The 13199-nt window shown below is 43.6% G+C and overlaps 1 protein-coding gene across 7 annotated transcripts in view; it reads left to right on the top strand.

Annotated features, from left to right (window-relative positions):
- The window catches only part of CLTC (clathrin heavy chain), a 29897-nt gene that overhangs the window by 10880 nt on the left and 5818 nt on the right, over positions 1-13199 (top strand). For 4 of the 7 annotated variants that reach the window (XM_048324470.1, XM_048324469.1, XM_048324474.1 and 1 more), the window contains 25 exons: positions 620-733; positions 1119-1292; positions 1906-2103; positions 2755-2955; positions 3527-3679; positions 3998-4120; positions 4297-4434; positions 4524-4688; positions 4779-4959; positions 5314-5477; positions 7143-7268; positions 7839-7981; positions 8364-8598; positions 8929-9051; positions 9147-9292; positions 9435-9618; positions 9928-10120; positions 10548-10705; positions 10874-11038; positions 11130-11237; positions 11341-11508; positions 11671-11820; positions 11916-12047; positions 12199-12309; positions 12918-13088. In XM_048324470.1, coding sequence (XP_048180427.1) covers positions 620-733; positions 1119-1292; positions 1906-2103; positions 2755-2955; positions 3527-3679; positions 3998-4120; positions 4297-4434; positions 4524-4688; positions 4779-4959; positions 5314-5477; positions 7143-7268; positions 7839-7981; positions 8364-8598; positions 8929-9051; positions 9147-9292; positions 9435-9618; positions 9928-10120; positions 10548-10705; positions 10874-11038; positions 11130-11237; positions 11341-11508; positions 11671-11820; positions 11916-12047; positions 12199-12309; positions 12918-13088 — 3924 coding nt within the window. Of the gene's footprint in view, positions 1-619; positions 734-1118; positions 1293-1905; positions 2104-2754; positions 2956-3526; positions 3680-3997; positions 4121-4296; positions 4435-4523; positions 4689-4778; positions 4960-5313; positions 5478-6420; positions 6433-7142; positions 7269-7838; positions 7982-8363; positions 8599-8928; positions 9052-9146; positions 9293-9434; positions 9619-9927; positions 10121-10547; positions 10706-10873; positions 11039-11129; positions 11238-11340; positions 11509-11670; positions 11821-11915; positions 12048-12198; positions 12310-12917; positions 13089-13199 lie in introns of all 7 variants that reach the window. The other 3 variants (XM_048324468.1, XM_048324472.1, XM_048324467.1) reach the window with 1 other exon arrangement.

Below are 13199 nucleotides of genomic sequence, written 5' to 3'. Positions count from 1 at the left end.
CCTGGTGTAGCAAGAATCTGTGAGTGGAGAAGTTAAGTGGCATGTCATGACCAGCCTAATTAGCTGCTTGAAACATGTGACTCTCAGCTTCACAGGCTAAGCTTGAGGGAAAAGCTGTCGCAATCTTTCTTTGATGCTGATCCCTGGTATCAGACTCAACTAATTTCCAAATTATTGGATGAAAATTTTTTAAAATGAAGCAATAGTGTTGCAAGGCTAAACAGTGCTCCAATGCCAATGCTGGAATTATGTGAGTTACAGCAAAACCAGGGTAAAATCAGAGTTAAATTCAGAGAAACTGAATCTTCAGAACTGTCTCTAGAATGTGAACCAAGTTAAAAGAATGCATCTAAAGTAACCCAGCAGAATCCTGAAACTTCCAAGTAATTAGGGGTAACTAAAGATTGTATTTAACTGTTTCCCTCTCCTATGGTACATGAATACCAGATGCCACACCTTTAGCCAGTGACATTTAGCCAATGAATTTAGAAAGATTAACTTAGTTTGTCTTTGCATAAATTTGGGGTTAAGGCTGAGCAGCAAGAAGATGCTGTAACTTCATTGTTGAATCTATTGTTAAATAAATTGGATGCAAGAACTAATGTTATCTCTTGCACAGCTGCATATCATTGAGGTTGGCACACCACCCACTGGGAATCAGCCCTTTCCAAAGAAAGCTGTGGATGTCTTCTTTCCTCCTGAAGCACAAAGTGACTTTCCTGTTGCTATGCAGGTATGACAGCTGCAAACAGATCTGCAGCTTCTCTTGGTGGATGTGACTGGAGCAGGGCACTGGGAGTCAGCTGGTTAATGTGGACCTGAGGGTTGGCCCTAAACTGGTGTGACTGGTGTGACTGCTGCTCCTGCTTCAGTAGTGGTAAAGTAAAGGTGGAGACAAGCATCATTCAAAAGCAGCCTATTCTTATTTGTGGAAGAAATATCCATGTGTTTTAACTGCTTTTCAAGCTCTTCAAACATCATTCTGCTGTGATACTACTCAAGTAAAAATAAAACAGCACTTCTGGCTGTCCTGAAATGGCCCAGCTGTTTGCTGAGTCTCAAAAGCACCAACTCATTTATCCAGTGCCAAATTTGAGTAATCTATTTGTGTTTTGCAGATCAGTGACAAGCACGATGTGGTGTTCCTCATAACAAAGTATGGCTACATCCACTTGTATGACCTGGAAACTGGCACCTGTATCTACATGAACAGGATCAGTGGAGAGACCATTTTTGTTACTGCACAGCACGAAGCAACAGCTGGAATTATTGGAGTAAACAGAAAGGGACAAGTAAGGAAACCTGGCCTGGAAACCACTTCTTTAGCTAATCCCACTGGCTCTTTGTGATACACTGCAGGGTTCCTATCTATGTCTAAAAGTTTCCACAGATGGTGACTTTGAACTCTGTTCAGAACATGTGAGGTCTGTCAGTGCTGTGAGCCCCAAAATAAATTTGCTGTTCTATCTCCATACACATCTAACTCAACTGCTTTAAACAAGTTACTAACATTGTACAGCCATGCCTTTAGCCCAGATTGATTTTGGGTGGTATTGCTGAGCATGGGGAATATGGAGCAGACTTGTTCCTGGTATCCCCTAGGATTGGTTACTTAAGACACTGAGTACAGGTTTTAGAAAGAGCCCTGTATCCCTGAAAGATCCATTGTGTTTCTACCTCTGCAAATACCTTAATTAAACTATTAGTTGCCTGCTTTGATGCAGACAATGGATGACATTGGCTCTTTCTAACCAGAGGTCTCTTTAATAAAATGACGAGTATCAGTTATCAAGGGATGAAAAACTTTCCATGAATACCATAACTTTCCTCTTAGAAGTTAGCTTAGCCTTTGTCTCACTTTTGATAATTGGACTAACTGGAGGTTTCCCCTGATGGTTTATTCAGGTGCTCTCAGTGTGTGTGGAAGAGGAGAACATCATTCCCTACATCACAAACGTGCTGCAGAATCCTGACCTGGCTTTACGGATGGCTGTCCGCAACAACCTGGCAGGGGCCGAGGAGCTCTTTGCCAGAAAATTCAATGCACTCTTTGCACAAGGGAACTACTCAGAGGCAGCAAAAGTGGCAGCTAATGCCCCAAAGGTAAAGTGTTCAGAACAGCACTGAACTCTGCTGGCTTCAGCTTCTTGCTTCAGGAAAGCTCAGTGAATTTTCTAAGTGCCAAGGGCACAGTCTTGTTGTTGCTCCTGTCCTAAAGTGTACAGGTGCTTCACAGGTATCTTGGGTGCTGACACTGATTGCAGGCTGGATGATCTTATGAGTTTGTAAAGCCCACAGAGGAGGGGAGGAATAAATGATGAACTAATGGCTATGAGTCACAGTGTTTCTGGTACTTACCTTTACTTCTCCAGTTACGCCAAAAAGTGTCTGTGAAAAGACAACCTCTAGCAGAGGCTTATCCTGGAAACAGGATAAAAATGTACAGACTAAGACTAAATTCAGATGAGAGGAATTTGCTTGCAAGGCCAAGGGTGTCGTAATTCTGGACTTAAATCTGCATTGCTACTGAAATAAATTTAATGGGCTGTTAATAGCACATTTTCTGTCAAAGCATCTCAGTGTCTGAACTGATGTTCAGCCATATTGCTCCTGACGTTCTGGGCTGGCAAAACATAGAAATGCTTGTGACAGCTACAATGACATTACCTCCAGCTTCCTGGAGCAACTCTTGCCAAGCCACAATAGCAGAAAAGAAAATTAAAGTGGCTCTCTCTCTCTCTCTCTCTCTGGCAGGGAATCCTGCGTACTCCAGACACCATACGCCGGTTCCAGAGTGTTCCAGCTCAGCCAGGGCAGACTTCCCCTCTCCTGCAGTATTTTGGCATTCTGCTGGACCAAGGGCAGCTGAACAAGTATGAGTCACTGGAGCTCTGCAGACCAGTGCTCCAGCAGGGCCGCAAGCAGCTCTTGGAAAAATGGTTAAAAGAAGATAAGGTAAGTTCGGGATCCATACCTTCAGAGCCGTGGGTGGGAAGGAGCAGCACTGTGTGACAGCCTCCCCCCTTCCCAGGAAAACTCAGCTGGGAGCTCAGCTGTGACAGCAAATAGCTGAGCAATAGGTGCTCACTCTACCTGTCACTATGACTCGAGTTACTGCAAGAGCATTGATCAAATACTCAGAGCTTCACTCATTCTATCTTTAAAATCACAGCAGGATGAGCATGGAAAGCCTCCGAGCTGCTGCTGTGCTTTGCCAAACCATTCCTTTGGATGCTGACTGCAAGTGCTTTGAGCTGTGGTTACATTTGTGTAATTAGGGAAGTCGCACACTGATACAATGTGTCACCCAGTTGTTTTTGGCTCTGAAAATGCCTTTGACTCGTGTAGAACAGCATGAGGAGCAGAGCCCGCTAGATGACTGCTGGGAAAGTCAGCTCAGGCTCTCAAGCTGAACCTTAATTTTTTAAAGAGAAGTCCAAAAGGAAGATAAATGAGGAAGGGGGTGGTAGTGCATTTCAGCATGGCACTGTCAGGGTGGGCTGACTGCGTTTCTGTTTCTGAACAGCTGGAGTGCTCGGAGGAGCTGGGAGACCTTGTGAAATCCGTAGATCCCACGCTAGCACTTAGTGTCTATCTGAGAGCCAACGTTCCAAACAAGGTCATCCAGTGTTTTGCTGAAACCGGACAAGTCCAGAAGATTGTTTTGTATGCTAAGAAGGTGAGAGAAAATTAAATTGCTGTATCTATCCTGTGTTTAAGAGTAACAACTGCATGTTCCAAGTAGCTAAAAGTAACTGGGGGAATCTGAGAGCCTGTATAGTATTTACTTTTGCTTTTATGAATAATTACTTTTGCCTTTATGAATAATCACTGCTAGACTTCATACATGAGTCTTTTTCTTCTTCCCCGTGTATCCTTTCCCAAAAGAGGAAATCCTGACTGGGTTGTGTAATCTCCTGACAGCAGCTTTTACTGAGCTCTGTATTTAACAAGGTGTGTGCTCTTGCTGAGTTTTCACTTTTCATCATCTCTTCAGGTTGGATATACTCCAGACTGGATTTTTTTGCTGAGGAATGTAATGAGAATCAGCCCTGATCAAGGACAGCAGTTTGCACAAATGCTCGTTCAAGATGAAGAGCCTCTTGCAGATATAACACAGGTAAATAACTATATTTTATTGCTATGAAACGTTGACTTCAAAGCATTAAGTTGGTAAGAGGAGCCATGCTCTAACCACCAGAGCTATGAGTTTGAATTTAGCTTTGGAAGCTGCGTTGATGCTTAAATATGCTTCAAGTTCCTAATCAAAAACCTAAATTTCTTTTTTTTTTGCAGATTGTGGATGTCTTTATGGAATATAATTTAATCCAGCAATGTACAGCCTTTCTGCTGGATGCACTGAAGAATAATCGTCCCTCAGAAGGTCCCCTGCAAACACGTTTACTTGAGATGAACCTCATGCACGCACCTCAGGTACGTGCTCAGAGTTCCTGGGGCTGGACGTGACAGATACTGGTGGCAGTGTTCAGGAACTGAGTGAAAATGTTCAATATTCCTTCTAGGTTGCAGATGCCATCCTGGGAAACCAAATGTTTACTCACTATGACCGGGCTCACATAGCTCAGCTGTGTGAGAAGGCTGGTTTGCTGCAGAGAGCACTCGAGCACTTCACAGACCTGTACGACATCAAGCGTGCGGTAGTTCACACTCACCTCCTCAATCCTGAGGTAAGGCATCAAACACCCTGCATCTAACAAATCCAGCCTTTAATAACTGCTGTTCTGCTCAGCTCTAAAATGGCTTGTGTGTCTTTGCAGTGGTTAGTGAATTATTTTGGGTCCTTATCAGTAGAAGACTCTCTGGAGTGTCTGCGTGCGATGTTGTCCGCTAACATCCGTCAGAACCTGCAGATCTGTGTCCAGGTAGCTTCCAAATACCATGAGCAGCTGTCAACACAGTCACTCATTGAGCTCTTTGAGTCCTTCAAGAGCTTTGAAGGTGAGTTTGTACTTCTGCAAGAGGAGCTGGTGCTCACCTCGTTATAGATGTGTGTATGAAGGACTGTCTCTGCTGAAATCTAGAAAGCCATAATGAACTTAAGTAGTTAGGCCTCAAACTGTCTTGAAACAGACCTAAACGTTAAAGTTTTCCTGTTTAGGATGGATACCGTTATTCAGTTGCATGTTGTTTTTCTGAAATCCTGGAAAATGTTTGGAACTGTAGAAAAACCCAAAATGCTGGCCTGTTTCCCTTGACCAAAATGGTTATCTTAAATTTCTGTAGCCTTTGGGATTGGGGCTTTTGTACTTTTCAACAAGACTAGCAAATAGTGTGTGGACTGTTTTTCTCCAGGTTTGTTTTATTTCCTGGGCTCCATTGTAAACTTCAGCCAGGATCCAGATGTGCACTTCAAGTACATTCAAGCTGCATGCAAGACAGGACAAATTAAAGAAGTGGAAAGAATCTGCAGGGAAAGTAACTGCTATGATCCAGAACGTGTTAAAAACTTCCTCAAGGTAACGTTTGGGTAACACTGGACCATCTGGGGCTGTTTGGGGTTCTGATAAAAGATGGTGTGTCACTAGTGAAATGAGGCAGCTCTGTGAAAATAGCTGAGTTTTAAACCTTTGCACTTAAGGATCCAAGTGTCCTCAAACCAGAGGCATCTGCCATGTTGACAGTGCCTCCTAATGAAGTCCGGGCCTGGAATATTGTCTAAAAAATGAGAATGTCAGGTCAGTTCCTCACTGCTCTTGGTAAGGTTAATCTGGCTTGAACTCTTAACCTGTAATAATTGCACCAGCTCGCCTAGAACTTGTTCCAAATGTCTGCTGTAAAGTAGGAAGCAGTTTGCTTAACTTGAGAACACCCATAGTGCCAAATGAGTTGATAACTTAATGCTTATTTACAATGCAATCAACTCCAACTGAGCAACTACAGAAACAACAGATGAATAGAGTAAATTAATGCCATAAATGCTTTCAGGTTCAGGGCTGATCTGTCTTATTCATACACACTGAAATTGCAGCCAGGTGAGCCATGGTTTAGCTCTGCTGGGAGATGCCAGTCAGTGTGAATATATCCTGACTGATCCAGAGCATTGCTGGAGAGTAGGAAAAGATGGTGTGCTCAAAGTTCAGATTCTGTAGTCTTAATGCTGAGCTTATTGACAAACACAACACTCTGAGAAATACCTGAGGAACCGTGTGGGAGGGGAAAACTTTATCTGGGAACATTTCCTGCCTTCATGTTTGTTGGTTACATAGCATAGTCATAGATTTTGCTGATCATATCTGAAGATGGCAAAACTCTTCCCAAGAGAATTCTCTAAAACTAACCTGGTGTCACCGAGGTGTAAGGTATGTAATTTGATCAAGCCACCTAAGATATGTTATCAAGCTGTCAAATTCCTGATGAAAGTTATTGTTTTTTGTGCTGTTCCATGTCTGGAATGTGCAGGACATGTACCAGGTAAATCTCCCAGTACAGGCCTCCCTGTGTAAAGTCCTTAAGTGTAATTTATATGTAGGATTATATTCTGGGATGTGCATGTTGGAATAAGTGATCTGAAATATGCATCCGGAATACTGTCTGCCACATAGACTAAGCTTCTGTACTGTAACCATTGTAACCTTATGCTGAAAGTTGGAATGCTTTTAGAGAATTAATCTGATAAGCAATTTAAGCAGTACTGCTATAGAGCTTAATTCTTATTGTTCTCTAAATCCATAGTTAGGAGGTATCACAAGACACATGGCACTCGAAGTCAATTCTGTATATAAGTTTTACGTTATACAACCTTATCTAGTCTTGGTTAAATTTCTTTTGAAATCCCAGAGTGCTAATCCTGCACACCAAACACCAGTGGCAGCTAAAAATACTCTTTATAGCCTAGGCTTGTAATAGTTGTATTGTGTTGTACAACTCTGTAGAGTCTGCCATGCAAAGGAGCAGGGTTAAACTCCAAAAAGCTTCTTGCTCCTCACGCCCTGCAGTGGGTGTGAGTGCTCCCACTTGCTACATACTGCAAACAATCAGCTGAACAACAAGCTGTCATTATTTGGTTGACTGTTGAGTTTTGGCTTTCCAAATTCAGCTGCTTTGACAGTTTAAGTGACTGTATTATTTGTCTGCTTAAGTCCAAGAGCAAAACCAAATTACTAAAGCTTTTCTCTTTCTAGGAAGCTAAACTTACTGACCAGCTGCCTCTCATCATTGTGTGCGACCGCTTTGACTTTGTCCACGACTTGGTGCTGTATTTGTATAGAAATAATCTCCAAAAATATATTGAGATTTATGTACAGAAGGTAAGTAACAAGTTGTCCCTTGCCTTCAGTGAGTCAAATTGATCAATCTTTACAGTATTATATACAACTACAGGCATCATGTTTAAGTATTCTGCAAACAGCTTTGTACTTGAGACTGACATTTAAGTGATTATTAGTGGCCTCCAGTAAATTTGCCCTGATGTGAGTCAGATCTCATTCTTCAGTCAGGTTAAGCAATAACTCCCACTCATGTGCCTCTTGAAGGAGGAAGACTTGATAGAATAACTTTGGAGTTCTTGGGGTGATTTTAACTCTAAGCATTTTGGAGGAGGAGGAGGGGGAGTTCTCCTTTTTACTTCTTGCAGGGACAAAGTTGATTGCTCAGGAGCTCTTCCTATGGGAACTGAATGAGCCACTGACCTGGAATGGGAACACCTGTTGACTGAAGAATTGACTTTTAAGCTTGTTCAGAACTTCAGGAGGCTGGGAGTAAAGGCAGGAAGATGGGCTCAGTCTTAACAAGTGACTTTCATGTGTAGTTCTGGGGATAAATATTGGCTGTCCTTGCTCCCTGACAACACACTGACCTCTTCAAATGCTTCTGTTTAGGTGAATCCAAGCCGTCTGCCAGTTGTTATTGGGGGACTGCTTGATGTGGATTGCTCTGAAGATGTGATAAAGAACCTCATCCTTGTAGTGAGAGGTCAATTTTCGACCGATGAACTTGTTGCAGAGGTTGAGAAAAGAAACAGGTATTAAACTTCTGTAAGTCTCTTAACAATTCCCAGTCTGGCAGTGTTTGCTGCTCATCCATCAGTGCATATCCTTGTCACAGAGCTAAAGCTGGTACTGACACAAGCAGAAGCTGCCACTGGTGAGAACCAGCTTTAATTCTTGGCTGATGTGGGGATCTCTCGAGATAGATAATGAGTCTTTGGTGTGTGTTCTTCATAGTGTCAGAAAGTTACACCATTATAAAAATGAGCCAAAATGTAGGTTAAAACAGAGCACTGTAACTCTGGTTTAGTTCCTGACTCTATCCTACACCAAGGCTGGCTGGCTTCCAGAGTGTAGAAATTGTGCAACTGGATATTTACTTACTCAACCTCTAACGTGAAAATCACTTCCTTCTAGGCTGAAGCTGCTTCTGCCCTGGCTGGAAGCAAGAATTCACGAGGGCTGTGAGGAGCCTGCCACTCACAATGCACTGGCCAAGATATACATTGACAGCAACAACAACCCAGAGAGATTCCTGCGGGAGAATCCCTACTATGACAGTCGTGTTGTTGGCAAGTACTGTGAGAAGAGGGACCCTCACCTGGCCTGTGTGGCTTACGAGCGTGGACAGTGCGATCTGGAGCTTATTAATGTATGTATGCCCAGGCAGCTGCCTCGTGGGTGGGGTTCTGACATCAGTGTCGTGGGATAGATAGAAAGCTCTTTGACAAAAGCATGTATTTCCTAAAATGTATTAAGCTGGGAAGTGCATGCTTCTAACACAGAAGGCGAGGTAGCTGTTTAATCTCCCTCTGCAACTTAGTGAGAAATAGGAAGCTCTCCTGCACATCCTAAAATGGGAGGCTAATGAAATATCAAAGCCTGGGATTTCTAGTCTGCACCTCAGTTCAGAGTTGCAGTACAATTAGCTGTAGGCTCCATAGCTGTGCCTTCGCTCTGACCGAGCTGTGCCTTTCTCCAGGTGTGCAATGAGAATTCCCTCTTCAAGAGTCTCTCCCGCTACTTAGTTCGTCGTAAAGACCCCGAGCTCTGGGCCAGTGTGCTACTGGAAAGCAACCCCTACAGAAGACCCCTGATTGACCAGGTACAACTGGCAGGACATTCACAGCCTTGCCTGTCCTAACTGGACTTGCAGAACCTGACATCACTGATTTGCCCATGCCTTGACTCTGCCTGCAGGTTGTCCAGACTGCGCTGTCGGAGACCCAGGACCCCGAGGAAGTCTCTGTCACTGTGAAGGCTTTCATGACTGCAGATCTTCCCAATGAGCTCATTGAACTGCTGGAGAAAATAGTTCTGGATAACTCCGTGTTCAGTGAGCACAGGTGTGTGAAATCAAAACTAAGCCACAGGAAGCTTGGAGTTATTGCTGTAATGTGAGACAGCAAATAAACTAATACCTTCTCCAGAGGGCAGGGTGAATTTCTTGATCATGATTTGATAAGTACTATTTTTTTCTCTCTTCAGGAATCTGCAGAACCTTCTCATCCTTACAGCTATCAAGGCTGACCGCACCCGTGTCATGGAGTACATCAATCGCCTGGATAACTACGATGCCCCTGATATAGCCAATATTGCTATCAGCAATGAGCTTTTCGAGGAGGCATTTGCTATCTTCAGGAAGTTTGATGTCAATACATCAGCTGTGCAGGTATCTTCCATTCTCAGGTTGTAAAAACTCCCTGTGCATCCCCACACAAGGACTTTGCTGGTGCCTTCAGTGCTTAAAACCAATTAGCAAAGTGCCCAAAGCTGCTCAGTGTCTTGTCTTATGAAGCAGAACAAATAGTGTTTATTGAAACTTTGTAAGCCTAAAATCACTCGGCACTGTGTGGGTTGTATGGAGTCAGTCCCTATTTAAAAGCTGTGGATCCGTTGAGGAACTTACATAAACCAGAGCTTAGTGTGTTGTAAAAGTGACCTTTGTGAGAGTGGCTGATCATGGTCATCCTTTTTGCAGGTGTTGATAGAGCACATTGGGAACCTGGACCGTGCATACGAGTTCGCTGAGCGCTGCAATGAACCTGCAGTGTGGAGCCAGCTGGCCAAAGCACAGCTCCAGAAGGGGATGGTAAAGGAAGCGATTGACTCCTACATTAAAGCAGATGATCCTTCCTCATACATGGAAGTTGTTCAAGCTGCTAATGCCAGTGGTATGACTAAGTTTTATTTACATCTTGGCTGTTGATGTTGCTCAGCTCTTTTGCCTGGCCTGCTCAAACTGCAGTTTTGCCAGACCTGTATCTTGATGCAAGTAGAGGAATCTGGCCCTTCAAGGACTGCCCTAAATAAGAATGGGAAAAGGTAGTGTATTCCATTTGCAGATAATCAGTGGCCTGTAACTTCCTTCTTTAGCTAGCTGGAGACTTCTTTCAGAGGCTTTGCATGAAGTTAAATAGGATTTTAGTTAGGCCCATTCTAAGATGATTTGATTAATGCATAATGAGCAGTGTTGTGAAGGTTGTTGATTGTTGGGGAATAGCTGTAGAAATATGTCAAAATGAGGTTCAGCTGATTGTTTAACTGAAACACAAGTGTCCCTAGTGGTGGGAAGTAAACATTCTGAACTCTTTTCCATAGGAAACTGGGAAGAACTGGTAAAGTACCTCCAGATGGCACGCAAGAAGGCCCGGGAGTCGTATGTGGAAACAGAATTAATCTTCGCTCTTGCTAAAACAAACCGCCTGGCAGAGCTCGAGGAGTTCATCAATGGACCCAACAATGCACATATCCAGCAGGTGAGTGAGACTGACTTTGTTTTGCTGAATCACAGAGGGGTGTTGGGAATTTTGTCTCTGGATATGCAGATCTTGGCCTTTAAATCCATTTTGGTAAGGGCTTGAATGCCACACATTTAGTGTAAGGCTGCAAGTGTGCAGGAATAACCTGGCTGTGCTCTGCCCTAGGTTGGTGATCGCTGTTATGATGAGAAGATGTATGAAGCAGCCAAACTGTTGTACAACAACGTGTCCAACTTTGGCCGTTTGGCCTCCACTTTAGTGCACCTGGGCGAGTACCAGGCAGCCGTGGATGGTGCTCGGAAAGCCAACAGCACTCGCACGTGGAAAGAGGTGAATTTACTGGCTCTGAGTTCAAGGACTTCAAAGCTGTAGCCTGTTCAGAAACCTTGATTATAAGCAGTAACACAACTCTCAATTCCAGGTTTGCTTCGCTTGTGTGGATGGAAAAGAATTCCGCCTGGCTCAGATGTGTGGGCTCCACATTGTGGTGCATGCAGATGAGCTGGAAGAACTAATCAACTATTACCAGGTAATTAAGCTGACTCCTGTTGTACAGTCAGTTCTGTCCTGGCAACCCTGTCAAAATCTGAGATTCTGGATGTTTCCTGATGTGAAATGTCTGTGTCTCTAAGGATCGTGGCTACTTTGAAGAGCTGATCACTATGTTGGAAGCAGCGCTTGGACTGGAGCGAGCACACATGGGGATGTTCACAGAGCTGGCAATTCTCTACTCCAAGTTCAAGCCACAGAAGATGAGGGAGCACTTGGAGCTGTTCTGGTCCAGAGTCAACATTCCTAAGGTGAATGTCTGAGGCTTGAAATCTAGCTTAAAACACACCTTTTTGGGCTGTCTGTACCCTGGCTTTTGCACCAGCAGCTCTTGAGGTTGTTAATGGCACTAAAGCCTGAGCACTGGTGGAAATTGCAGTTAACATATATTGCTAATTCTGCCTTCTGCTTAGGTTCTGAGAGCTGCAGAACAAGCCCATCTCTGGGCTGAACTGGTGTTCCTGTATGATAAGTATGAAGAATATGATAATGCCATAATCACAATGATGAATCACCCAACAGATGCTTGGAAAGAAGGCCAGTTCAAAGATATCATCACTAAGGTATTGCTTTGCTACTGAAAGTTATGTCTGTTTTTCCTTTGCATTTCCCCACAATCAAACTCCTGCTCTGAACATGCATCTTTACTCTTCTCTAGGTGGCCAATGTGGAGCTGTACTACAAGGCAATTCAGTTCTATTTGGAATTTAAGCCTCTCTTGCTCAATGATCTGCTGATGGTGTTGTCCCCTCGGCTTGACCACACTCGTGCTGTCACCTTCTTCACAAAGGTAATTTTCTTGCTAACCAGATCAATGCAAAAGCTGGGGAAGCATTGAGCTGTAGTGGCATTTTAAAATGCTTAGCTACTCGCCTGCCAGGGAAGATGCTAAGAGACTTCCACAATAACTGATTTAAATGTATCTCCCTGATTCCGTAAAGGTTAAACAGCTGCCCCTGGTTAAGCCTTACCTGCGCTCTGTTCAGAATCACAACAACAAATCAGTCAATGAGTCCCTCAACAACCTCTTCATTATTGAAGAAGACTACCAGGTATGTCTTGTCTAGAAGCACGTAGTTCTGGATGTATCTCATATCCTCAGTCTTTGTTTAATGTGTAGAAACACAGTTTTCTTTCTCATTTTCAGTAGTTTTTACCTGCTTGCTGTTAACTTTAATTCCTTAAGTTCATGTTCTCTAACACTTCAAACTGAATTAGTGGTGAGGAGCGAAGGATTAAGTGGAAAAGTGTTAGTGGCTTTCTGAGAGCTTTTTGTGTCATTCCTACTGGGGGTAGAGTGGCTACTTTGTTATGAGTGTGACAGCTTTTATTTAAGGCAAACAAACAGTGGGTGCTAAGAAAAGGACTCACGGAGGAGGCAAACAGTTGTGATGTGGCTGTTCCACTGTTTTCAGAGAACAGCTGCCTGGTATTCAGAGGCTCTTAACCTACTGAAAAATACTGACTGAAATACTCTAAACTCCACATGTGTCAGACAGCAGCTTCTCAAATAAAACAGCAGATCTCTGCAGGTCTGGCTAGAATACTTTATCCTCCTAACAGGAGGAATACAGAACTAATGGAAAATGTTGCATTTTGTGGATGCACTTGTACATCTGAGGTGTGAGTAACTTTTTTTTTTTTTTTGTGCTTCACTCAGGCTCTTAGGACTTCTATAGATGCTTATGACAACTTTGACAACATTTCTCTTGCCCAACGTTTGGAGAAGCACGAGCTAATAGAGTTCCGAAGAATCGCTGCCTATCTCTTCAAAGGCAACAACCGCTGGAAACAGAGTGTGGAGCTCTGTAAGAAGGACAGGCTGTACAAGGTGAGACCCCACCCACGTCAGCTTTAGCAGCCTTGGCTTGTTTGGCTCTAAAGGGAGCTCAGTTAACAGCACCTTGTGGATTGTTGTGTGCCCCGAGGCTGAGGCTCTCTC

Source organism: Corvus hawaiiensis, chromosome 20 (genome assembly GCF_020740725.1).
Source record: "Corvus hawaiiensis isolate bCorHaw1 chromosome 20, bCorHaw1.pri.cur, whole genome shotgun sequence".
NCBI classification, from domain to species: domain Eukaryota; kingdom Metazoa; phylum Chordata; class Aves; order Passeriformes; family Corvidae; genus Corvus; species Corvus hawaiiensis.
The sequence above is the reverse complement of the archived record's forward strand: the minus strand, read 5'-3'. Positions and strand labels throughout refer to the sequence as shown.